The sequence below is a fragment of the Hippocampus bargibanti genome, linkage group LG05 (genome assembly GCF_051943395.1).
Source record: "Hippocampus bargibanti isolate YZ-2025 linkage group LG05, ASM5194339v1, whole genome shotgun sequence".
In the NCBI taxonomy this organism is placed as follows: domain Eukaryota; kingdom Metazoa; phylum Chordata; class Actinopteri; order Syngnathiformes; family Syngnathidae; genus Hippocampus; species Hippocampus bargibanti.
Window position 1 is genome coordinate 26157341 of NC_142738.1, and position 26707 is coordinate 26184047.

At 44.2% G+C, this 26707-nt stretch overlaps 2 protein-coding genes across 3 annotated transcripts in view; both read left to right on the plus strand.

Moving 5' to 3' along the window:
• On the plus strand, positions 1-14173 carry tcp11l1 (t-complex 11, testis-specific-like 1). Of its 2 annotated transcripts, XM_088997497.1 has the most exons (11): positions 1-227; positions 511-660; positions 1065-1197; positions 1279-1399; positions 3330-3550; positions 4455-4591; positions 4982-5035; positions 5138-5151; positions 7895-8076; positions 10497-10669; positions 10751-14173. In XM_088997497.1, exons 2-11 carry the CDS (start codon positions 519-521, stop codon positions 10969-10971), a joined length of 1398 nt encoding a protein of 465 aa, XP_088853623.1. In that variant the 5' UTR covers positions 1-227; positions 511-518; the 3' UTR covers positions 10972-14173. The 2 variants fall into 2 exon arrangements, with proteins under 2 accessions (XP_088853623.1, XP_088853622.1); XM_088997496.1 differs by having other exon boundaries at positions 4982-5151.
• Positions 14174-20149: 5976 nt separating this feature from the next.
• hipk3a (homeodomain interacting protein kinase 3a) overlaps positions 20150-26707 on the plus strand; it is a 53633-nt gene continuing 47075 nt past the window's right edge. Inside the window, 1 exon segment of the mRNA XM_088997501.1 lies at positions 20150-20637. The gene's annotated coding sequence lies outside the window, so the exon portion shown is untranslated.

Genomic DNA, 26707 nt, shown 5'->3' on the forward strand with positions numbered 1-26707 from the left:
CTGATACGCCCGAATCCTCGACAGAAACCTCCCATCACTCATAAAAATCTGTTCACCCGATGAATCGAACTGTCTCCGATACACTGTATGACTGTTGAGCGTGTCAATATTTTTGTCACAGCAGCCGACTTGAGGGACCGCTGTGTATTGTTACGAAATTGCGGCTTGAGCGAACGTCAGAGAAATTGAAGGGGTTCAAATAATTCCAAGAGACAACTGCCCATAAGGTGAGTGACGTTGCAATTGATACGAATGTAAAGATATTTTGACGTTTGCGTCTCCCACTTTAGTGTTAGCGGAATTTTCACACAATCACTCATCTTTAGGTTGGCAACAAACATCCTACCATTTTTACTTTCTGTATATTAATACAGTACTTTATAAACCAAAAGATCCAATCTGTTATTACGTTTTGTCCAGCAAGAAACATAGTATTCTTGTGACGGCCGCGTAATCGTCATTTTTAGAAGGCAATTCAAATCACCGCATTTGTCATTTGATATTCTGCAGACACGATCATGCCAAATGAGCCTGACCTCATCGAAGGTGGAGGAGACAAGGAGTCTGAGGATAGTGCGCAGGATTCTTCTGAGCAGTCAGTGAGGAAGCGAGTCCGAACAAATACACCAAGTCCACACAGAGGAGCAAGCCCTCTTCAAGGTAAGGGGGAAGTTGTTTACATGGGAATAGAGCTTCATCAACAGCTCTGACCAGATCAAGGCCCTGCAATTTATCCAAATCAGGATTGAATCTTCCAGGAATTCCGAATTTTTCAAATTTTCATGAAAGTTTCATGACAGATTTGACCAAAATTATTCCCAATATTAGTTCACAAAATTGAACGAACACTCGTTTGAGGCCATTGTTTTGCTTGTAGCGACACAATTTGAGTTTTTTCTCCGGAATTTTCAGGAAAGTCCACTTTCATCTATGATGCAAATGCTCCAATATTTATGACTTTGGTATTTGGTGAATGTCTTCAACAAAAAGTGCATAATTTAAGGAGAACAGTTCATTGGGATGCATTTTGAATTGAAATTACCATTGTGATTCTTACCTCGTAGCCAGCCCACCCAGATTTGTGTCTGCGGAGGAGTTAATGGAAACCGCAAAAGGAGTTACCAATATGGCTTTGGCCCATGAAATAATGGTGAACCAGTCTTTTCAAGTTAAACCATCTGAACTTCCTGAAGGAAGGTGACGTTTTTGCATGCTAGAAAAACAGTTTGCAATTAATTTATTTTGAATAACAATCCATTCTCTGCCTCTATTGTACAGTTTGGAGCGCAGAGTGAAAGAGATTGTACACCAAGCATTCTGGGATAATGTAGAAGCTCAATTAAAGGAGGATCCACCACAGTACAGCCATGTTATCCAACGGCTGGCTGAAATTAAAGAGGTGAAGCTCAGGAGACAACAAACACAATTCTTTATGACATTGCAAACCAATGCGTGAGCTACTGCCTTTGAAGGTTATATTAGCCAGATGGATGTCCAAGTTTGATGCAATTTATGCAATTTATTGTCGATTTTAGGAGACAACGTAATAAAGTAATATTTGATTAGAAAGCGCTATATAAATAGACATGTATGTATTGTATTGTAGAAAACAGAACAGAACACCAGCATAACTAAGTAGGGGGAGAACAATGTCATATTTTCTATAGAAATATTAAAACACTGATCAATGTTATATGCACACAAGAAGTAAACACATTCTTTGTGTATTTCAAAGAACACTGCAAGTTCTTGGGTGCAATTCACTTTTAAGTTTGGTGTTGCAGACTTTAACCTTTCATTATTAATTGCAAGGCAAACAAGGTCGCTCAATTTATGTTTAAATTCGGTGAACATTCATCCATCCAGCCACCAATCGATTGTGGGTATTCTGGAGCCCATCCAGGCTGTTTTTGCAAAGTAGAGTGGGTACCCCCCATCCCACTCTTTTGGGGACTTGCAAGAACAAAGAAGAAGTCATGGACAATTATCATGGACCACCCGCACCTTTTCCAGCTTCTCCCCTCAGGCACGCGCTACTGATCCATGTGCACATAATCCAGCAGACACTTAAAGAAGCTTCTTCCCTCTCGCCATTAACTCCCTAAACAATAACCCAAATCTACCTGTCCAGTGGCTCTTGCAATTTTGCACAACCCCGTGGAACAGCATTAGCGCTATAAACATTGTAGCCCCAGCTTTGTCCGAACTTCAATCATTGTCACTGACCTATATTCCACAGAACTCAACAATTTAAAGCGCTCAAGGACAGCTGCATAATTGCACACTTGTACCACAAATACTGCTACTGGACTCTTTATGATTTTCTACACTGACTTTACAACTGCTATAGTACTGTATTCTACCACGGATCGTTTTCAACCTGCTTGATACTCTCCACATTGTCCCACAGGTGTCATTGGGTGGTACCATCGCAGAACGGTACACTTACATTATGGAATATCCTTCCATACTTCTTTGTCATGTTGTTGTTTATGATGATACTAGTGCAGCTTGTACTACCCGAGACAAATTCTGTTCTACATACTTGGCCAATAAAGATGATTTTGATTGTATGTGAGCCATCACCCTACCGAGGTGGAGGGGTTTGTGTGTCCCAATGATCATTGGAATTAAGTTGTCTGGGCTCTTATGCCCCTGGTAGGGTCCATCCATGGCAAACAGATCCTCAGTGACTGTCCAGATGTCTCCTGTCTTGGCCTAGGAATGCCTTGGGATCACCTGTGAAGACCTGGAAGAACTGATGGGGAGAAGGAAGTCTGGCTTGCCCGACCAAAGCTATTAGACCTACATGGATGGATGGATAGATGACTAGATTAGACATGATAAAAAGGACTGCTATCAAAGGAAATGCACCTCTGCTGTACAATACAATGCATTTTATTGACATCGTGCTGTCACAACAGTTGCAGATGTAACAAAGCGTTTTGGGAGGTACAGTAAAGTCTCGTTATATCGATATTCTCGGGAGTCGGAAATGTTAATGTTTATCCTTGCGTTCATAGAAATAGTATCGTAATAAGCAGTACTATCGATATAACCGATATCGATATAACGAGACTTTACTGTATTTATTATTTAATATCATCAGTGTTATATGTTATCAACATTTAATGTGCCGTACCACACCATATCAAAAAAAGGGTGGAAAGTTGCACGCAAGCAACAAATTAGACAAACCCACACAAAGGAAAATGGTTACATAATAATTTATCAAGAGTCTTCAGAAAACATAATTGTGATTGATTTTGTAAATGTTGTGCTTTTGCTTTTTAATAAGCCTTACTTAATCTGTCACTATTTATCTGCAGACGTTGCTATCTTTCTTGCTCCCGGGCCATAGTCACTTGTGGTCCCGAATTGAGGAGGGTCTTGATCTGACTCTAATCCAGCAGCAGACGGAGAAAGGAGCACTGGACGTTGCTGCCCTTACCAATTTCATTATTGAGATGATGGGATCGCTTTGTGCTCCCTGTAGGGATGAGGATGTCAGTAAACTAAAGGAGATTACCGAGTTTGTCCCTTTGCTCAAGTAAGTGAAAGAAATGTTAACTATATCACTAGTTCTTTATCCAGTGTATAGTTTGCTTTATGTAGTTCATATTAACTGAGTTTAAGAGGAATTAAACAGTAACTCAAGTAATGAAATTCATTTGCAATGTTTTCGTGCTCTGGCTGCGTGCTCCCGTTTAGTAGTTAAATAACAATTACCTGACTGCTTTTTTTAAATTATGTATTTTATAACAAGTCTTCCTTAGTTTAGTATCCACACATCGTTTTAGTATACATTTTTATAAACGTAAAAAAAAAAAGACAGAAGCCCCACCTCGCCCAGCCCGACCCCGACCCGGCTCGGGCTAAATATCTTAACTACGCCGTTAATAGCATACTTCTCCCCTTTGCTTCTTCCATCCTCATTTGTCAATGTGTCATCATCTTCGTTTGTGAATCCTGAGAATTGAGGGTTTTTAAGTAATTCTATTGAGGCAGCATAATGAACTAGTTCTAACAACTGGTTAGCAGTTCTGGCTTCATATCTCAGTTTAAGCCTGACTATGTGCCTGTGCTGTGCCTGTGTGAATTTTTTCTTTGTATTCTGGCATCCTTCTACATTCCAAAAACATGCACGGGCAACTATTAGACTTGGGTAGACTTGACTCAATTGTTCACAGATGTAAATGGATGTTTACATTTCATTATCCTACGATTAGATAGTACATAACTAGGCCAGTTTTTACCCCACAATCAGCACCACTCATCCAAATTTCGACAAGCAATAAAAATAACATAAATAGCCAGTTCGATGGTCGCTGATTGGCTGGCAAACAGTTTAGGGTGTTTCTTGTCGACTCCGCTAAGACCGTTAATACCCAGCATGCCCGTGACCCTTCTGAGGTTAAACCAGTTTAGATTTTTTTTCTACCATTGTGTTTTAGGGCCATATTCTCATTACTGGACCTGATGAAGTTGGACATGGCTAATTTTGCTGTGAACAGCATCAGACCTCATCTGATGCAGCAGTCGGTCGAGTACGAGAGGAACAAGTTCCAGGAGTTTCTGGACAGACAGCCCAGTACGCAAATTATACAACATAACATGCTTAATTAATCATTGACTCAAATCTCAAGAAATTAATCTTTCTTTTTTTAATTGGCAACGACAGAGTAACTTATTGAGTGATGTGCGAACTCCTTTGCACACTGTGCGGGGTTGTGCAACAAGTTTCCATAAGTGGCAGAATTTTGGCCATTGGCCTTGCAGCAATTCAAAATTTGACTCATAGTTGCATGATGTGGTGACATGACAAATTGTAGCGAATCACAGTGCACATGAGCTTTCACACACATGAAAATTTTATTTCAATCAATCAAATTTTATTCATTTAGCATGTTTAAATTCAACTCAGTGCTGTGAAATGAAAACATAAAAAACACAACAGAAAAATAATTCATTTCTTTTTCAGATGCTTTAGACTATACTGAAAAGTGGCTTAAGGACACATTAAGGAACTTGAAAGGTGCGTCTTCCACCGAGACCTCCGCTGATCATCCTGCTTTCCTCCCAGCTAATATCCATAATCATGCATATTTGCGCTTGCTTAAATGGGAACATCACGCAGAGCCCTTCCCTGAGGTATACGCTTTTGTTTATTCCGTCCGTGAAACCTTTGGAAAAAAAATGATTACAGTGGTACCTCTACGTCCAAATGACTCGTCACACGAGATTTCGACTAATGAAAAGCCACAAATGGAAAATATTGCTTCTTATTACAAAATAAATTTAGATACGAAAGTTAAAAATACAGTATGGAATGCTACTCGCAGCTCTGCGTTTCTTGAACCCTATGTACTTAAAGCTGCTTTGCTATTGGGTATTACTGAGCATCACCCATGCATGTGCGTCTGCGCGTGCATGTGTGTGTGTGTGCGCGCGCGTGTGTGTGTGCGTATGTGTAATTTTTATCTATATCTGGAAAACCACTGAGCCTTCAGTTATGCATTTATAACTATCATCTCTTTAAACATTGGAAGGGATGAGGTCTGACAAAATTCGCTTCCAGAAACATTTACTTTCATAAATAGAGCTGCCACTGTACTGTGTCCAATTGGATTTGCTTCTGTGTAGGCTCTCGGTTGTACAGGAGTGGTCTCTCCGTCATTTGTACTTCTTTGAAGGTGTCGGACGTTTCGCTCCTCATGTGAAGAGCTTTGTCAGCAAACTAAAGTTGTGCTGGTAATTCTGGCCCTATATATATCCCTAATGGACAGAGGTGGCAGTGCCAGACCTCTGCTCTGATAGGTCCCTGCTCTAAGGTTGGGGGAGCAGTGGACGACTCCGTGACGCTATTCTCAGAATCAGAAAACCTTTAATCGTCCCACAATGGTGAAATCTGATTACTTCTTTTGTTCTGTCTGGTTACCTCTAATTAGACAGAACAGGGGTTTTTTGAAAAACTACAATGGTCGTTTGGCAACACAAAATTCCTACCTATTTCAAACCGATCAATACTTTTAAGACAAAAATTAGTGCATGCAAAAGATAGGCTGCCAAATGAAATCTGAGCAAATACAGTTCTTTCTGTACATTGCAAAATGAAGATCGTATAGAGCAATACATTGGGGAAACTAAACATGTCACGGTTTTGCGAGGTGGTGATGGTGGGTGCGGATCCCAAAAAGCAGGCAGGAGGGAGCAGGAGGTTGTTTGACAAATTATATTAAAGTTTAAACAAACACATACACAATGCATGCAGCAAACAATGAACCGGCAACGGATGGTCGTGCCGGGTGTCCTTTTAAGTGACAGTGATTATAACGACCAGCACCTGCGAGGCTGCCGGCAGGGCTGACGTCGCTACCCGTTGGTCGCCAACCAGATCATGACAGTACACCCCCTTCAAGGGGCTGCTTCCAGAAGTTCCAACAGTCTCCCAAAAGGTCCACTCGCCAGGGAACGGTCGGTGGAGAGGGCAACCGCTGCCTCTCCAGCATACGACGGGCGGCGGCCTGATGGGAACGGGACTCTGCCTGGGGTGGACGAAGACGCGGCACGGATCGTCGTGGGCGTGAGTGCGATCCCTCTCGCACGTTCACGCGACGGCGCATGGCTCAACGTGTACGTCGAACTGCCAGGTGCAGAATGGCACCCCGTACGGCCGTATGGGACCAGGTCTCGGCCGGACGCCGACGTGGGCGTGAACTGCCCGGCACCGGGGGAACGAGATCAGTCCAGAGCCGCTCCGGGATCCAGCGGTGAGTGGGGTCTCGGACTGACGTTGACGCGGACGTTGCACGGCTCGTCGTGGATGAGACTCAATTCGTCATGCACGACGACAGCGTGGCTGGACGTGGGCGTGCAATGCCAGTCACCCAGTGTCGCCCTGGACGGCCACCTGGAAGGAGGTCTCGGCCGGACGTTTACGTGGACGTTACGGCTCGTCGAGTGACGCAATTCAAACTCGACGAGGCTCGGGCTAACGTGGACGTAGCATTGTCAGGCACAGGGTGGAAATGAGACTGGTCCGTTGTACCTGCGGGATCCGATGGTTGGTCGGTTTATTCTGTCACGGTTTGGTGAGGTGATGATGGGTGCGGATCCCAAAAAGTAGGCAGGAGGGAGCAGGAGGTTGTTTGACAAATTGTATTAAAATAAAGGTCAGCAGGAACAACATGTAAAACATCAAAATCATCTGAATGGAAAAAATACAAAGTTGCAAAAGAAGACCAAAAGTAAAAGTCCGCCAAGGTTAAACAAACACATACACAATACATGCAGCAAACAAGCAGCAAACAATGAACCGACAACGGATGGTCGTGCCGGGTGTCCTTTTAAGTGACAGTGATTATAACGACCAGCACCTGCGAGGCTGCCGGCAGGGCTGACGTCGCCAATCTGATCGGGACGACCAGCACCTGTGCAGGTGCAGGCGGGGCCAACAGCGCCCCCGTTGGTAGCCAACCAGATCATGACAAAACAAATTATCAAAAAAAGACATCGCAGGGACAATGCAAGTGGGCCTCAATCTGCAGTACATCTGCTCCTCAACGCTAGCAACCACTCATTTGATGATAGTGAGGTTAAAATCTTAGCTAAAAATAGATGATTAGAAAGGGGAGTAAAAGAAGCAATTTCTTAAAACAGCAAAACCCTTCTCTAAATCACCATGGTGATTTAAGGTTTAATTTAGAGATTAGCTTCAGGGAGTACTGTACTGCTCCCCCAACGTTAGAGCAGGGACCTATGAGAACAGAGGTCTGGCACTGCTGAGGAGCAAAACGTCCAACACCTTTAAAGTACAGATGACGGCTGAAGAAACCTTTTCATCAATTAGATTTGCTGTGATATTGTTTTCATTTTTTATTTTTTTGCCCCTTAGACAATGTTGATGGATCAGACTCGGTTCCAGGAAATGCAGCAGATGACTGAACAATTAGTTTTACTTTCATCGATATTACTCATAGTTTACACTACCACGGGGGAAGCCATCTCAGGCATTCCAGGGCTCATGGAGACGCTTAAAAACACTGTTCATGCTATGCTTGCAGATATGCACGCTCCGTAAGTACAAACACCTCCCACAGTTTGTTTTAAACAAAATCATTGCCCAGACAAAATTTTTCAAGTTGAGTACCTCATTTACCCATTTTCATGAGGTTCATGACTGGTGAGGCACTGACGTCATCACAGTCAGATTTACAAACATATGACCTCCACAGAGTAGCTTATTCACAATTTGATTGGCAACAGTTAACGTGTTTTGTTTAAAATGTCATGTCAGCATTCTTTATATAAACTGTAGCACACAAAAAAGAATTAAAAAAACGTTATTATCGTGTTACCTTTACTTATAAATGAAGTACAAGTCTCTGTCTTAATGGAGATCACTGCCAGTGAATAAAGTCGTCCTTGATCAGTGCTGTTCCAACTGTATGTATTCAGTCTTTTGTGCTGAGAATGACCGCTCCACTGATGCTGTAGGAGCTGGAACAGTGAGCACGAGCTGGAGCAACTTTGTCGCTTCAGGAAAACCGTGAGACCTCAACTTACGAACTTAATTGGTTCCCAGACAGAGTGTGTAAGGCGAAAAGTGTGTATCTCCAAAAAAAATTCCCATAGGAAACCATTAAAATGGGAATAATCCATTCCTGGGTTTCCATAAAATATACTTTTCAACTAAATAAGCCTTAAAACTACACACAACATACCTTATTCTATGTATGATAAATCTGCTGTTGTATTGTAATGAAAGAAATTCACTGCATTGTATCATAAAGTCACTTTATTTACATTTGTGATGGTCATTTATGGCTTGATGGAATGGTGTTGGAGGTCGAAGGTCAAAGGGAATTGCTGTTTGGAAAGAGAGGCGCATTACATGAGGACTGCAATTAAAGAAATAAACTGCTCTAAAATAAAATTTTATTTACCTTTTTGATGGTCGTTGATGGCTTATGGAAGGAGAGTCACCTTCCATAAGGACTGTTGGTAACTTAGCGTCTGATGCTGTTCGGTCGTGTGCTTCCGCCGAAGATCACTCCGCCAGCCGTGGTGGGTGTGTATTATGAAAATAGTGCTTATTATAAGGTTTAATTTTCATAAATTTGACGTTTGTAAGACGAAAAGTTTGTAAGATAAGGTGTTTGTAAGTTGAGGTCTCACTGTAGTTTCAATGAGATCCTTCTTGGCCAAAAAGATGAGAAGCTGTCCAGGAGATTTACATTCATCCCTGACCGTTTGTGAGCTTTACAGTCTGGTGTTGGTCTTCCTTGAATTATTATCTCCTGCTTCGATTGAAAGTCCAGTTTAGAAAATTATTTCAAATTAGATATGTAATCCACCATTCTGAAAATATGGCCAAGCAACACGAAAAATTGACTGCACTTAACTTGCTAACTGTGTACTTGCTGTCACTAATTGCTGTCACTAATTCTATTATTCTGCAGCCGAGGAGTCGCAAGAAGAATCTAATCACCAGCGCCCCCTGTCATGAGGCAGGAGAACTGTGTGCCTCACCCATGCACACAGTTTTGATAAAAATAAAATAAACACTGTTGTACGGTGTTTATAATGTACAGTGACTAAATTATATACACCAGCTAAACTGTAGACATTTAGTTCAAATACTAATAGCTTTTGAACACTTTAATAGTGATATGCAGAGGTACAGCAATGTGGTCTCACTGCAGAGCAAGCCAGCACAGTTAGCATAGTGAATGCGCAATCCATGGTGAGGCTCAGCCGGCTGGTGCCTCACCACTCGTCTCTACTTAGTATTCGAACGGTAAATGTGAAAATTCAGCGATTTTGAAAAAAAAATCAAAAAATGGTGAAGTTAAATGGAAACGAACGTTGAAGTACAAATTACTAAATAAATATAACCGTTTAATTTATTTTGTAATTTGATATTTCCATGATGATAGGTGAGGCATAGCCTCACCTGCCTCCCCTGACTGCACGTCACTGGTGGGCACACATTGCACTTTGTAATTTTTCATTTTGTTCAGATATGAGATGTCATCTGTTTTTCATGAATGTAATTTATTCATAAACTGTTAGACAATAACACTGAGGTGCAAACTCTGCTCAAAGTTTCTGTTTGATAAACCAACATACTTAGGAAATGATATTATACTCAGAGGATTGCATTAGAAATTTAGGTATGAATCATTGAAGATTTTTTTTTTGGTAATCTTAATTTGTAGTGATGCCATGCAAATCAAAGTGCAGCTAAAATGAAACACAAAATGCTATAATTAATTCCATTCTGTGTCAAACCTGCTAATCAAAACTGAGCATTGTGATTCCACAATATGATGTAAATCTGATTGCGTAGGTGTACCTACATTGTTGGACCATGCATTTTAGCATTAAAAACGGCAAATTTTGCTCCATAAATAGGATTGGAATTTGTCGTTGTAGTTTTAGCAAGAGCCATTTTTGGTGGTGTTTCATGCAAATTGTTTATTGCCTCTTCCAAGGTCTTTCAGTCTGCATGAAACCCTCGTGACCACTGGGGAGAAACTGTGCATGGAGCTAAATCAATGTTTAACCCAGCATGGCTCCGCCACATTATCTACGGACCAAAAAAACATTCTGATGGGGCAAATCTCTGCCACCATCCAGCCAGACAACACAGTCCGTCAGTTGATTGGTAAGTGATCCATTGCAATTTTGTTGTTCGGTGAGATCGAACTGACCCTCCTCTTTTGTCTTTTCTTGGCATGTCTTTCAGACTCTCGGGTTCAGAGCTACCTGCTGGCCACTTTGGAGTCCAGTCAACACAAGAACCCTCCTATACCTGGAGGTCTTGCACCCATCTGCAAGGAGCTCCATGCGCTTGCTGTTCGGTTTAGTTATCTCGTCAATTTCAATAAGATGGTTTTCTCGCCATTCTACCGAAAGATTTTCCACGAGTGCTTCTCATCAGGTGGTTGTGCCAGTACAAAGACATAAGCAATATGCCAGTGATGTTAATTAGATTTTCAAGCGAACACTTGAATTATAACAAAATGAGCTGAGCAGCACTGGCTCGTAACTTCACTTTTTTTTCTCAGAAAAAAATAACACATTTAAAACACTTTAAAATCACTACATGGAGGTAGAAAAAAATATTCAAAGTCTCCTCTGTCCCTGCTTGGACAGAGATCAACTCTATGAAATCCACTGTGTTGTGACGCTGTGTAACCAATGACTAATTCGGTCTATCATGGTTTGGATAATTTATGAATTCTTGGCACGTTTAAAGAGTCAGAATCATATTTATTGGCCGAGTATGTAGAACACACACAGAATTTGTCTCTGGTAGAACACGCTGCACTAGTATCATAAAAAAAACACATGACAAATCAGTATGAAGGACACTAATAAAGGCTACTCAATTTTTTTTAATCGAAGTGGTACCTCTCAGGAACTACTGTGAGACAATGTGCAAAGTATCAAGCAGACAGTGGTTCAAATGAGTACATAGCTGGAGCTACAATGATTTTAACAGGATGCTGTTCCATAGGGAGGTGCAAAATTTCAAAGAGGCACTATACAGTTATATTTGGGTTACTGTTTTAGAGTTAATGGCTAGGGGGAAAGGCTGTTTAAATGAAGAGATGGTTGTTACGAATGAAGAACTGGAGCCTGAGTGGTTTGGCAGATATATATAGCAACTCAGTCGAGTGGTTAGCACACCGGCTTCACAGAGCAGAGGTAGCCGGTTCGCGTCCCGATCCGGCCTCCCTGTGTGGAGTTTGCATGTTCTACCTGGGCCCGTGTGGGTTTTCTCCGGCTCCTCCGGTTTCCTCCCACACTCCAAAAACATGCATGGCAGGCAGATTGGCCACTCCAAATTGTCCCTCGGTGTGAGTGTGAGAGAGACGGTTATATGTCTTTGTGTGCCCTGCGATTGGCTGGCAACCAATTCAAGGTGTCTCCCGCCTTGTACCCGAAGACAGCTGAGATAGGCTCCAGCACCCCCCACGACCCTAATGGGGAATAAGCGGTACGGAAAATGGATGGATGGATATAGCAATTCAAAAGGAAATTTACGAATTCGGTGCACTCGCTATCCCAGGGCTTGGCAAGTTGTGGCCCGAGCCGTATGCAGCTCTTGAGCATCACCTATTGGCTCCCTGGTGCCTTTTCATGAAACATTTGAAAATGGAAAAAAGATTGGTGAGGAACCATATTTTTTTTGTTTTACTATGGTTTTTGTAGTAGAACAAACACGACACAAACATTCTTAACGTTTTCCAACGCTGTAAAGATATGGTGTTAGATGAGTTTCAATGTTTGCAAACATTTCCTCCAATATGCGCATGTGCAAACATTTCCTCCAAGATGCGCGTGCATCCTAATGGTGTCACTGCTGTTTGCAAAAACAGGCATTCAATCCTCAGTCCAATTTCCATTTTGTAACGCTTGTAACTTTTTCCGGGTTTTCCGAAAGGGATGTTTACCAGCAGGAATTCCATAACAGACTAGATCGATGTATGCTTTTTCTATTCTGACCACCCATGAGACTATTAGTACTTAAAAGTGTGTCTTCTACCTTGAAGATAAGCGCGCAACCAGACTTAATGTATGCCCACGTCACATGAAGATTTGCGCCATCACCTGCGACAAATCAGCAGGGCGGGATGCCAGGCAGGCGGCACTTGTTCACTAATTGGCGGTGTGTGATGGGCCATGGACCTCAAACTTAAAAAGAGAAAAATAACATGAACAGAGGATTCAACGTATCCAAATGCATGCTGTTTTAATGCTGTTATATTTTATTAAATTCTGAAATGTTTCACATTTTTAGCCTTTCAAAGCAATGAAACAATGTTATTCATTCATAATGCAAGAAAGTTGAACTTGAGGTGGCATCCTATAACAGTAGTCATGTGGTGTGGAATTCTCCACATTAAATAATTTTAATTTAATCATGAAGGCTCATGTATTCATAAGAAACATTATTTTGATCGTAGGCTAATATAGCTAATACAGACGTGTTTCCTTTATAAGGCTTATGTTAGACCTTTAATTTTTTTTTGTGGCTCTATCCACATTTTTGTTTTTTTTTATTCCAATATGGCTCTTTCAACATTTTGGTTTGCTGAACTCTGACCTATTCATGCGAATTAACCAATAAGTTCAATTGAAGGCTTCTACTCCATGTATCTTGCTGTAGCTCCATAACTTAGGGCTTATAGTTCAGTCCAAGAAGATATGGACAAAAAAGTAGTGAAGCTGCTTTTAGCCAGCAAATAAGTTAAGGCAATAACTACTGTAGTCGCGAGTTGTCCCTTTTACCAGGCTGTACACCGAAGGTGACCAATTCTGGTCCTCCAGGGCACCTTACCAGTATATTTTAGATATTTGCCTCTGCCAGCTCCTGACCGATAGTCAAGCGGTTAGCAGTGCAGAGGTCGTGAGTTCCAATCCCGCTCTGGCCTCCCTTTGTGGCATTTGCATGTTCTCCCCCGACCCGCATGGGGTTCCTCCGGTTTCCTCCCACATTCCAAAAGCATGCATGGCAGGCTATTTGAACACTCCAAATTGTCCCTAGATTTGAGTGTGGATGGTTATTTGTCTCTGTGATTGGCTAGAATCCAATTCAGGGTGTCCCCCGCCTAGTGCCCTAAGACGGCTGGTATAGGCCCCATCACCCCCGCGACCCAATGAGGATCAAGCGGTCTGGAAAATGGATTGATGGCCTCTGCTACTGTAAACACTGAATTGCCAACTGCTGTTGATAATCGGGAAAGAAAGCGCGAGTCTAGAAATTTTGCTTTAAACATACAAACGACAGTTTGCTCAAAAAAGGTTATGTTTCTCTTTCATAAATGTAGAAATTGTATTGGAGAAATAAAATCATCAGTCATTTGTTATATTTGCCATTATCGACAGGTTAATGTGGCAGTATTGATTTGTGAAATTACTTCCATTCATATACTCATATGACATACGTAATTGTTTTTTTTTTTTTGTCTATCCCCACATCAGTGAAAACTGAAAAAAAAGTGTAAGACAATGTAGGAATAGCAAATACTTGAAGTTTCATGCTAACAGTTTAAGACCGCAGTGTGTCCTTTTTTGCTCAGCTTTTGGACAGAGTGGCAAGCCTGCAGGCTTCTAGTCAAGACATTATGACAAATAAAGTAACCTGTTTCTGTTGCTCTTCTCCCTTGGCAGAAGTGTTGATATTGTGTGGAGTTAAAGTTAACTGTGTGCAGCTCCTAACAACCTCGATTGAGCCAACAGACATAAGTATCATGGCGTGTGCCCAACAAAACTTTTAAAACTCCATATGAATTAATCAAAATCCAGTTCCGCTCTTTATAGTCTCAGTGAACAATGTTTAATTTAAATCTCATCAGTCAGTTAACTTGGGTTATTTTAAACCAATTTTTGTCACACACCGTGACGTTGAATAGTCACTGGCACACTGACCGTTCTGAAGTGGCTGCTTATCTGGTAATGTCCATCCATGTTCTATGACGACTGAATGTTGTAAAGATCCCGCTGGCAGAAAAGGGTCAAGGTGACATAACATGCTTTAACTGTGACCATTCCATTTCATCTGGCACAAAGGGGGTATCTGGAAGAAGAAAACATCTCCTTTTGTGACGCGATCCTGGATAAGTGGAATACAGAATGGATGGGAAGAAAATATTCCATCAAGTTTGAAAGAGTACATAAGGTTGCTGAAAGCAGAACGCTTATGTGCACAAAAAATGAAGAGAAAACATTCAAAATGGGCTCTAGGTGAACAAACTGCTTCAAGAAAAATTCACACTGGAAAAAGTGCTCAGTCTGCCTTTGCAAAGAGTGGCTAATTGAAACTATCACTATATTTTTATTGACCTCCCTTTTAAATTTCTACTCGAATACAATTTGTAATTCCGGTCGTGGATGTACCACACTGGGCTGTTGCTTTTTCAACGTAGAAATGTCATCCAAAGTGTTCACCTTTAAAGATAAAAGAAAATGGCTTAAAGCAAAGTGCTGTTAAACTGTGCTAACAAAACATAAAATGCCCATCTATCCTCATGAAGTTCGCGGGCATGGTTGGAAGCCAATCAGGGTACACATGGCCAAATATTAACACCAACAATGATACCTAAGGTCAATTTTCCTTTCTAGGGCCGTTAGAATGTTTCATCCCCTCCACATATTGTCACGTCCACTCTGTAGCATATGTCACAGTGCTACAGAATGTTGCGACAGGTCGAAAAGCAGCGGTGACGTCACGACCGCAGGTAGGCTAAGATGGTGGCACAATAAACACGTTGACAAAGCAACTCCTCTCTCATTCCTCCGCACACAACATTGGCGACGAAGATGGACTTCTACACAGCTCCCCTCCCCTCGTTTCTCGCGCTCCCCGGTGAGCCACCAGTCCCGTGGTCCCGCTGGTATGACTCGTTCACGACATATCTGACAGCGACCGGACTAAATGAGGCAAGCGAAGCACGCCCAACGGCTATGCTAATACACAGTTTAGGTAGTGAGGGGCAGCGCATTTTTCATTCCCTTGGACCCGCGAAGACATACGGGGATTGTGTCACTTTATTGGCCCGACATTTCGCCCCACCTCAGGGCGTGATTGTCCGGCGGATTGCCTTCCGTCAACGATGACAACGAACAGGCGAGTCGGTACACCACTACGTTGCCGACTTGCGGTGTTTAGCGGGCCTCTGTAAATTTGGCCGCTTGGAGGAGGAAATGATTAGGGATCAACTCGCCGAGCACACGATTGATCCCAAACTACGGGCGAAACTGTTATTGTCCCCTGACGACCTCCCACTATCGAAGGCTGTGGAAATGGCGTTTCAATTGGAGAACGCAGCACAATTAACGGCTCGGTTCGTGAACCCACCCACACCTTCACACTCTCCCGCGTTGGCACAGATTGTTGCTACAACCCCTCCACTCCCAGACGCCACCTTCACCTACGACTACCGCTACATACGACGGTGCCGAGATAAATGTGGCCAGACGTCAAGGGGCCGATGCACGCACGCTTTGTGCCAACTGTGGGTCAGCCTCGCACCCCACACGTGCGCCCACTTGCAGAGCCACCGGACAACGATGCCAACGCTGCGGGAAGATGAATCATTTCGCAAGGATGTGCCGCTCTGCTCCCACTTTCACCTACGACCGTACCGAGATAAATGTCGTCAGACATCAACGGGCCAACACACGCAGACCTTGTGCCAACTGTGGGTCTGCCTCACACACCACACGCGCGCCCGCTTGCAAGGCCACCGGACAACGATGCCAACGCTGCGAGAAGATGAATCACTTCTCCAGGATGTGCCGCTCCGCCCCTACGTCGACAAACATATCCCGCTCGCCAGACCAGCCGAGGCGAACCACCATCTACTGCGTGGGCTCGCGCGCCAAGCCATTCAAGTGGTGCACAGTGGAACTGGATGGAGTGAGCTTACCACTCCTGCTCAACATGGCAGCCTCCAGGTCACTGTTAACGTGTCCACAGTTCGACGGCTATTTCCTCATCTCCCGATCGAGGCCAACGCTGAGGACTTGTTTGGCTATGGCCAAACTAAGATTGGTATGGTGGGCACTGCCACCTTCACGGCGCGCTATGGCTCAAGGACTCTCCCTGCTTTCACTTTCCAAGTGTCCCGTCACGGCGCCAACCTCTTGGGCTTGGACTTGTTTTGTGCACTCGGCTTTTCTATCTCTGACAGTGCGGGTGCCCCAATTCACCCCCAGGCCAACGGGAGTGGAGGAAGCTCCAACCAAGCAGACGGCCTTCCCTACTCTTCCTCAGCCAGCAGAGGGCCCAACGAGAAGCGCCGGACGAAGCAACGCACACTTACTGTGTCGGACTGGGTCCGCATTCACCGGCCGTGCTGCTCTCACAAATTGGACTCATTCTGGACAGCACCAGTCCAGATTACCGCCCAACTCGGACCGACCACCTTCTGTCTGGCTGACGGGTCCCGTTGGCATGCCAGCCGCCTAAGGAGAGTGGCGGCACTGACCCCCTCGAACGACTTCTCAAGCAAAGACTACTGACGTCCTGTCACACATCAGAGAACACCGATGGGACGCCTCGAAGAGCGTCGTGAACCAGCCGTGCCCGTGGGGCCAGAGCCTCGGCCAGCTCGCGTTCACCTTTGCCCTTTGGTAATTTGGACAATTATCACATATTTTGAATGTTCAGACCCTAGCCAGTGCTTAGCCTATCGCGTGGCAGAATAACCCACACGGCTAAGCAGGGAAACCGGCAGTCTACCCAGTTTCCCTTGTTACAGTGTTTTTGGTTCCTTCAGGGAGGGGGGTAAATGTAGCATGTGTCACACTGCTACAGAATGTTGCGACAGGTCGAAAAGCAGCGGTGACGTCACGACCGCAGGTAGACTAAGATGGTGGCACAATAAACACGTTGACAAAGCAACTCTACTCTCTCATTCCTCCGGACACAACACACTCGAGGCGTAGCGACAGGACTCGAGGGACGACGGAAGGCGGTAAGGGTCGGATCCAAAATAAACGGTGGAGACAGTGATTCCAAGCAAAAATAGTCTTTACTGAGGCAAAAAGTCATGAACAGAAAAATCAGGCAAGGTAGAGAGCAACGACTAGACAGACCTGCGTGCGTAGGGATGACGGGGAACTTCCTGCAATACACCGACAGCGACCGTAAGGTAAGAGTGGCTTTTATAGCCAGAAGGCACAATTAGGGGACAGGTGCGCGAGAGCCAGGAAGAGAGGGGCCGTCTCAGGAGCAGCGAAGGAGGAAACAGGGGAGAGGTGCGCTCCTGGCGACGACACCGGAGAGCTGCCTCCAGGTCCTGGTTCTTTCTGTCAGTTTGGCCATTGGTCTGGGGATGGTATCCAGACGACAGGCTCGCCGACGCCCCTAGGGACCGAGAGAAATGTTTCCATACCTTGGACATGAACTGCAGTCCCCGGTACGACACGATGTCTGCCGGAATCCCGTGGAGACGGACGTAGTGATTAACCAGGAGTTGAGCCGTCTCGATGGCGGATGGCAACCTGGTTAATGGGATGAAGTGAGCCGACTTGGAGAAGCGGTCCACAACGGTGAGAACAACCGTCTTGCCACGGGATGGGGGGAGACCTGTAACGAAGTCAACGGAAATATGGGACCAGGGTCGGGAGGGGACCGGTAGTGGCTGGAGAAGTCCCGCCGGGGGTTGGTGGGAGGCCTTCCCACGGGCGCAGGCTAGGCACGCCTTCACGAACTCAGTGACGTCCCTCTGGTACTTCGGCCACCAGAACCGCTGGGCAATGAGCTGGATCGTCCTGTTGACCCCCGGGTGACAGGCGATCCTGGAGGTGTGTCCCCAGAGTAACACCTCGGTGCGCAGCGCGGGGGGGGGGGGGACGAACAGGCGATCCTTCGGGCAACCCCTTGGGTATGGGGTTGACCCCCAGGGCCTCCTGAACTTTTCTCTCAACCTTACACCGCAGGGCGCCCAGGATTTGGTGCGCCGGCAGAATGTTGGCGATGGTCTCCTCCTCTCTGCCGGCTCGTGGATGTGGGATAGGGCGTCTGGTTTGGTGTTTTGCGACCCTGGGCAGTAGGTGAGAGCCCCTCTGCCTCGACTTCCGCCACCGGGTGGTGGAAGACCTGGCGCAGCTCAGCCACGAAGTCCGGGTACGAGGTACACAGTTCTGGCTGGGACTCCCGGACGCCCAGCACCCAGGTCTCCGCCTGACCCGTGAGTAGGCTGGTGATGAAGGCCACCTTAGCCTCATCGCTAACGTAGGCATTGGGTTGTTGTTCGAACATGAGCGAGCACTGCATTAGGAATTGCGCGCAGCGCCCGTGTTCGCCTGCGTAGCGTGAGGGGTAAGGTAGCCGTGGCTCACGCCCACCCACGGGAGGGGAGGAAGGGGCCGTGAGGGTGGCAAGGCATGTCTCTACTTCTTGTAGGCGTTGAGCCAGCGTGGATGTAGTTTGGCGGACTTCCGCGATGGCTTGGGTCAGCTGGCTCGAACGCTCTGCGTTCTCACGGGAAAGGGCGGCTATGAATCTGTCTCCACCGGCGGGATCCATGGTTGGTCGGTGTATTCTGTCACATCCCCTCGAGGCGTAGCGACAGGACTCGAGGGACGACGGAAGGCGGTAAGGGTCGGATCCAAAATAAACGGTGGAGACAGTGATCCCAAGCAAAAATAGTCTTTACTGAGGCAACGACTAGACAGACCTGCATGCGGTGGGATGACGAGGACCTTCCTGCAATACAGCGACCGTAAGGTAAGAGTGGCTTTTATAGCCAGAAGGCACAATTTGGGGAATGGGGGACAGGTGCGCGAGTCCGGAGAGCCAGGAAGGGAGGGGCCGTCTCAGGAGCAGCGAAGGAGGAGACACGAGGGGAGGGGCGCGCTCCTGGCGACGACGAGGATGTGACACATATTACCCAGGGAGAAAGAGCGCACAACAAATTGATGAATGACAAGTGAATTGACACGTTTTCAAATCTGAAGTCAAGAATAATGACTGTTATTGTGATTTACATACGACAATTTGAAATTTTGGTTTGTACTTTAGCAAGCATCATCGCACTTGGCATGCTTGATTTGCTTTCGCGAGGCGGGGGGCAGATCTGCCTTGACTTTGACACCGGTGATGTTTCGCGTTCAAAAGGGCTATGAAGCATTTTTTTTGGAATGTAGTAGAAAACCTCTGCACTCAGAGATAGAAGTGCTAACCAATCGACCACCGTGGTGCATGTAACTATTTTTATTATTTTATCATTGGTTGTCTTTATTTTGACAAGCTACAATTTGTTGTATCTCCACCATCGCGCATGACAATAAATGATTTGTATTACATGTTGTGGTTGTTTTGCACATCCCTCATCCCCACTCCAAAAAAAACCAGGAAAAAAACGTGTCAAAATCAAAAACAAGATGCGCAAGTCTATGTACGAACCAACGATATTCCATATGCAGAAGTGGGGAGTGCATAGAGAATTGATTCAGTGCTTACACTTTAAGATTTAGGCACGACCGTTTTTACTGCTGTTGTATTATTTTTCTACCAACGTCTGCATTTCCACCTAAGTAGAATAGTACTTTGCCAGAACATTTTTACGTGATTGTTACTTACTAAATAATAAACTTTTTAATACCAGTCATGTGCTGCGTGACTGCGTCCGAGGTAACAATATTTTTGATTGATTAAGCAGACATGCTAAATCGATGAAGTCATATGTCGAGGAACTCGGTTGTCAGTGGCTGACATTTCACTTCGACACCTCTCACCCCGTCTCCCTCTAACCCTACCCAACATTCCACACGTGCGAGGAAGCAACAGCTAGCAGCAGCAATACCAACGTCTGTCAGCCACAAGGCGTATTGCTCAGCTGAAGTTTAGAAACGCCGATTTTTTTCCCTGAGCAGACTCAAAAGCAAAGTTCGACGAAACGCGAGACGTCTCGGGAAACTAAGAGTCATGGCCAGCTTTGGCAACTGCTAGTTATTTGGAGCTTCAAATGTGCAAAAAGTCAGTGAGCTGTACTCGACGTTGAACAAGATGGCAGCAGAAGCAGCTACACAAATGATGGGTTTGACCATGGCGTGGTTTCTCGCTGCTGACCCCTTTAACACGGTGGCTCATTTGATTTACGGATGTTATTGAAGGTAAGTCATCTCGGCACACCCATCTGTATTGGGTCAATGATCTTCGTATGTTTTTTTATGTTGACTTATGCACTGAAATGACTTCGTCCGTTGCTGGATTGTTTGCTAACATAAGCTAGCCAACTTTGTTGTTTTCCGTTAGCAGACTAGCTTTGAAGCGAATTGTTCACCGTCACTTAACAGTTGAACGTTTATTTGTTCGGGTGGGCTTGAGCTGACAATTGATCGCGAACTAACATGTGACTTAACTGTAAATATGTTCGTATTATGCAACCGGAGCTGCTCACGTAACGCATACAGTCCAAAAAGTTTGTTTGTTGTTCTTAAAACTCTAAGTCTAAGGTAACACTCGTACTCGACATGTCACTTAATTATAACATGGGATTCAACAGGTGTCCACATTGTTGCTGCCCTTCCCCCAAAGAGGCAAACACCAACACCACCCCTCCCTTCGTCCCTCCCATATGGTTACCGTGTCCGAGATAACTAACAAACTGAGTCGACAGCTTGGATTCCTTGACACAAGTGTTCTTTTCCACAAATATCAAGGATCTAGTCGCCATGTTGTGTATATCAGCAACCTCTTATGCAGATATGGTATATCAGAAATCAGAAAACCTTTATTCGTCCCACAATGGGGAAATTTGCAAATATATTTATGTGTGTTCGCTGTGGTTTTTGCGTGTGTGAATGAGGGAGAAAAGAAAGCAAGTGTGCCCGCCACGTTCTGATGGACAGGGCCACATGGCAAGGACACACAAGGTGAAACCTCCTGAGCACCCACATGGTGAAGGCTTTTTTGCATTACTGCTTTCTTAGTCTGTTGCATCGGGTTACTATTTATACTTTACCAGAACTGCAGCTGTGGGTGTTGATTGTGGATATAGTTAAAAATAAGCTGTTACCATCAGGGAAGCGCCATATATATTTTTTTTATTTATGTTTAGCTTTTTATTGACTTTGAAGTTCTGTTTGTAATGTAATACAGGGAAAGAGATGATATATATACAGTAAAGTCTCGTTATATCGATATTCAAGGGAGTCCGAAAAATATCGATATACAGTAAAGTCTCGTTATATCGATATCGGATATATCGATAGTCCCGGTTATATCGATACTATTTCTATGCACGCACGGAGAAAATTACATGCAAACAGGGTCGGATATATCGATAGTCCCGATATTTTTTTCGGACTCCCTTAATATCGATATAACGAGACTTTATTGTAACCGGGACTATCGATATATCCGATCCTGCGCCGAACTGCATTAAACAAAAGCCGCCAAAAGAGGGCAGCCAAGCGCCATATAAGAAACGGAGCTGGCCATTAGCTCCCTTTTTTTTGGGTGAGAGATGTTCCCCCAATGTTGCCTCAAAATGGCACATATAATTCTTTAATGATTGTAAACATGTATGCTTTAATCTTCAGAACTACAATGTATTTGAAACATATTCATAACTGGATGTGTAACAAGAAAGCATATTATCCGAATCTGAATCCATTGTTTGGATTCACAAGAAATGCAAGACGTCTTGGCATGAAGTCATTTTTATTTGCATTTGAATAAAAAGTGACATCGGCTGTCCTTTAATACACAGTATGGAATGTTAATAATTTTCAAAATCATCGCGCTTCAGCAGACAAAACAAGAAACATTGTTGCAAAAAAACGATTACATTCATATACAGTACAGTGGGCATGTACATAACACAACAGGGAAACTGCAACGCTTACATCTTACTGTATTATGTATACAATTTAAAAAAGTCATCAATCTTCTTCTGCTTCCCATTTTTACCTTTTAACACAAACACTTCAATCTCGTCTGCTACACACGAGCTAGCGTCTGAAAATGAAAATGGCTCTGCTACACGGGTGCTGGGCACGTAACCAAGTCACCTGACCAAGTCGACCAATGGCGCGACTGATGGCGTGTCACGTGACAAAGTCACACGGCCAAGTCGACCAATAGCGCGACCGATGGCGGCTCATGTGACCAAGTCGACCAATGGCGCGACCGATGGCGGCTCACGTAACAAGACACGTGACCAAGTTGACCAATGGCGCGACGGATATATCGATATAAACAACAAAAATGGCCGGCGGGGGATGAAAAGGAGCACCGTAATAACCGGATTATCGTAATAACCGGGTATCGTACTAAACGGTACTAATTATACATAAAAAGACTAGAAATGTGCAAGGGAAATGAAAATAGTATCGTAATAAGCGGTACTATCGATATAACCGATATCGATATAACGAGACTTTACTGTATATATATATATATATATATATATATACACACACACACACACACACATATATATACAATGAGACCTCAACTTACGAACTTAATTGGTTCCCAGACAAAGTGTGTAAGGCGAAAAGTGTGTATCTCCAAAAAAAATTCCCATAGGAAACCATTAAAATGGGAATAATCAGTTCCCGGGTTTCCATAAAATATACTTTTCAACTAAATAAGCCTTAAATAAAACTTTATTTTACAGCACAGTTTATTTCTTTAATTACAGTCATCATGTAATGCACCTCTCTTTCCAAACAGCAATTCCCTTTGACCTTCGACCTCCAACGCCATTCCATCAAGCCATAAATGACCATCACAAATGTAAATAATGTGACTTTATGATACAATGCAGTGTATTTCTTTCATTACCATACAATAGGACATTTATTATACATAGAATAAGGTATGTTATGTGTAGTTTCAAGGCTTATTTAGTTGAAAAGTATATTTTATGGAAACCCGGGAACAGATTATTCCCATTTTAATGGTTTCCTATGGGATTTCTTTTTGAGATACACACTTTTCACCTTACACACTCTGTCTGGGAACCAATTAAGTTCGTAAGTTGAGGTCTCACTGTATAATACATTTAATTTCAAGCGCCTTTCAAAACACCCAAGGACACTTTACAATAAAAACAAAGCACATAACAATAAAACCATAAGTAAAATGATACATAATAAAATAGCAGATTGAACTAGACATTGAAAGCAATTTTAAACAAATGGGTTTGAGGTGGGACTTGAAAATAGGGAGGGAGTCAATATTACGGATGTTGGGTGGAAGTGACTTCCAGAGTTTGGGAGCAGAGCGGCTGAAAGAAATTTCTGATTGATACCGAAGAGAGGTGAGTTACAATAATCGATGCGCGAGGTGACGAGACTGTGGATAAGGATAGCAGCGGAGTGAGGGGTGAGCGAGGGACGGAGACGGTTAATATTACGGAGGCGGAAATAAGCAGACAGAGTTATGTTATTTATATGGGAGTGAAAAGATAGTGAACTATCAAGGATGACACCCAGGCTCTTGACCTGATGGGAGGGGGACACGGTTGAACTGTCAATGGTGAGAGAGAAACGAAGTTTTGTAGAGGGTGGATTGTAGAGGGTGGATTTGGTACCGACAAGGAGAAGTTCAGTTTTTTCACTGTTAAGCTTGAGAAAGTTATGGGAAAGCCAGGATTTAATTTCTGAGAGGCAAAGTGAGAGGGATCAAGGTGGAAGAGAGGCGTTGGGTTTGCTGGAGAGGTAGAGTTGGGTGTCATCCGCGCAGCAGTGAAAGTGAATGCCAAATTTACGGAAAAAATTGCCAAGAGGAAGTAGGTAGATAATAAAGAGAAGTGGCCCCAGGACAGACCCTTGAGGCACACCAGAGGACACAGGAGAGGACCGTGAGGTGAACGAGTTGATTTGGATAAATTGTGAGCGATCAGAGAGATAGGAATGAAACCAGCGAAGTGGGGTGTGAGTGATGCCTAGGGTGGAAAGTCTGTCGAGCAGGATAGGGTGGGAAATGGTGTCAAAAGCTGAGGTCAGTTCAAGAAGAATGAGGATGGAGAGTGAACCGGCATCGGCTGCCATAAAAAGATCATTTGTGATTTTTATGAGAGCTGATTCAGTACTGTGGCGGGGGCGGAAACCAGACTGGAATTGTTCGTCGAGGTTATTGTGAGTGAGGTGAGAGTGAAGCTGGGAAACAACTGTCTTTTCAAGGATTTTGGCGATGAATGGAAGGTGGGAAAGAGGACGTAAGTTATTGAAATCGTTTGGATCTGAGCCAGGTTTTTTCAGGATTGGAGTAACGGCTGCGGTTTTGAGTGGGATAGGAACATTTCCAGTTGATAATGAGGAGTTATAATGGTTGAAATAAATGGGAGAAGAGAGGGTAGGCAGGACTTGATAAGGATAGTAGGGAGTGGGTCGAGTTGACAGGAGGAGTTCTTGGATTTGGTGATAATGTCTGAGATTATAGAGGGATGGGGGAGTTCAAAAGCGGAAAGTAGTTGGGAAGGAGTAGAAAGGCTGGGAGAGGGGGGGGGGCAGAGGACCTGAGGTGCTGATGGATTTTGTTGATCTTCTCACTAAAAAACATAAGCAGAGTGTTGCATGTATCAGAGGAATAAAAGTGTGAGGGGAGAGAGATAGGAGGTTGTATGATTTTGTGATAGAGGGTCTCGCGGCCGGCCTCCACCTGCTGTCAATTCTCTAATCACGGACACAGGGCATTTATACGGTTCGCGATCACCTCGCCAATACCGGATGATTGACTCAACTCGCCACCGTACCTGGACTCTTCCTTCGATGCGCGAGTGTATCCGATCCAAGGTATTTTCCCTGCGTCCTGTAAATGTATGTCATCTTCCGGGATTGCGTAATTTTGCACCCTCGTGTGCCATTTGCTTTTTGCCGTAGTAAGCGGGTCGGATCACCCCCTGCCTTCTTACTCGCTGTGTTGTCTTTTATTTGTGAATAAACATCCTGCTTGGTTAGTAAGTGTCTGTTTTGGGATCCTAAACATTCCACTACGTTCCGACGAGTCAGCTGCCGTCACTCTCGCTCGGAACGTGACAGCTTCGGATTGACTCGGCTACAGGATGTTCTTTTCTCTTCAAATATCTATCCAATGACACTTGCTCCCACTCCTACGGTCACATCACTAGATTTCACAGCCTCCTTATTCTTTAATATCGTACTGATCGTAGATTTCGCCATGCTGTATTCCCTCGCCAGATCAGACACTCGCACACCTCCTTCATATTTTACGATTATTTCTTTCTTAAATGCAATAGTTGTACGCACTACTTTTCTTTTGTCACTTTAAGAAGCACTTACTTTAATTAGGGGCTACAACTCTTCGTAAACCTATATTAAACGCTACAGCAAAACGCAGCACGTCTGCTAGCGACAACAGTTGGTCACGAACAGAGCGATACACCCGTGCGCCACTCAGCTCCCCACCCTCGCGTACGCACTCACGCGTCGTATTGGCGTTCGAACACCGATTGATGTTCGAACGCCGAAGCAAGAATATCTCAAATATTTTGTTCGAACACCGATTTGTTCGAACTGTGAGGCGTTCGAGAACCAAGGTACCACTGTGTGTGTATATATATATATATATATATATATATATATATATATATATATATATGTATATATATACGGCGGCAGAGCTGCTGAAGTTCCCGATGGACGAGCGTGCCACTAAAGCATCTTAAAGGACTTTGAAGTTCTGTTTGTGATGTAATGTAGGGAAAGAGATGCCCATTTCACAGTAAGATCAGAGCATTGTCTTCAAATGGTGACTATAGTTTTTGCCTTTTTGAATGTTGCTGCGCCGATGACCATTTTGTGTTTGGGAGCCTTTTACTGAGTGAGTTGCTTGTTCTGTCGCCACAAAGGGACATAAGTCTTCTTGTGCCAGTCCCAAGCCCGGATAAATACAGAGGGTTGGCATCCGACGTAACAGCTTGGCCAAAACAAACATGCGGATCAAACCTCTGAAGATTGATGACACTGATTCGCTGTGGCGACCCCTTGAAGGGAAAAGCCGAAAGGAAAAGATGTTTAGCTTCCTGTGTGTACATTTATTCATATGTGAGGGGCAAAAGTTGAGTGCAATCTACCCCTTGAAGCTATTCAACTCATTTGTTTTGTTCCAAATATAATTTGACAATATGATTAATGAAATTTGTGACAACTTTCCAATTGTGTGTGTCATAAACCCTTAATATATAGGCAATGTCTGTATTGAATGCAA

Bases quoted from the DNA above. Each gene is read 5' to 3' on its own strand.
- tcp11l1 (XM_088997496.1), top strand. From the start codon at position 519: ATGCCAAATGAGCCTGACCTCATCGAAGGTGGAGGAGACAAGGAGTCT. The intron at 1,400-3,329 runs GTGAAGCTCAGG...ATTTATCTGCAG, and splicing joins GGCTGGCTGAAATTAAAGAG to ACGTTGCTATCTTTCTTGCT. The intron at 4,592-4,981 runs GTACGCAAATTA...TTTCTTTTTCAG, and splicing joins GTTTCTGGACAGACAGCCCA to ATGCTTTAGACTATACTGAA.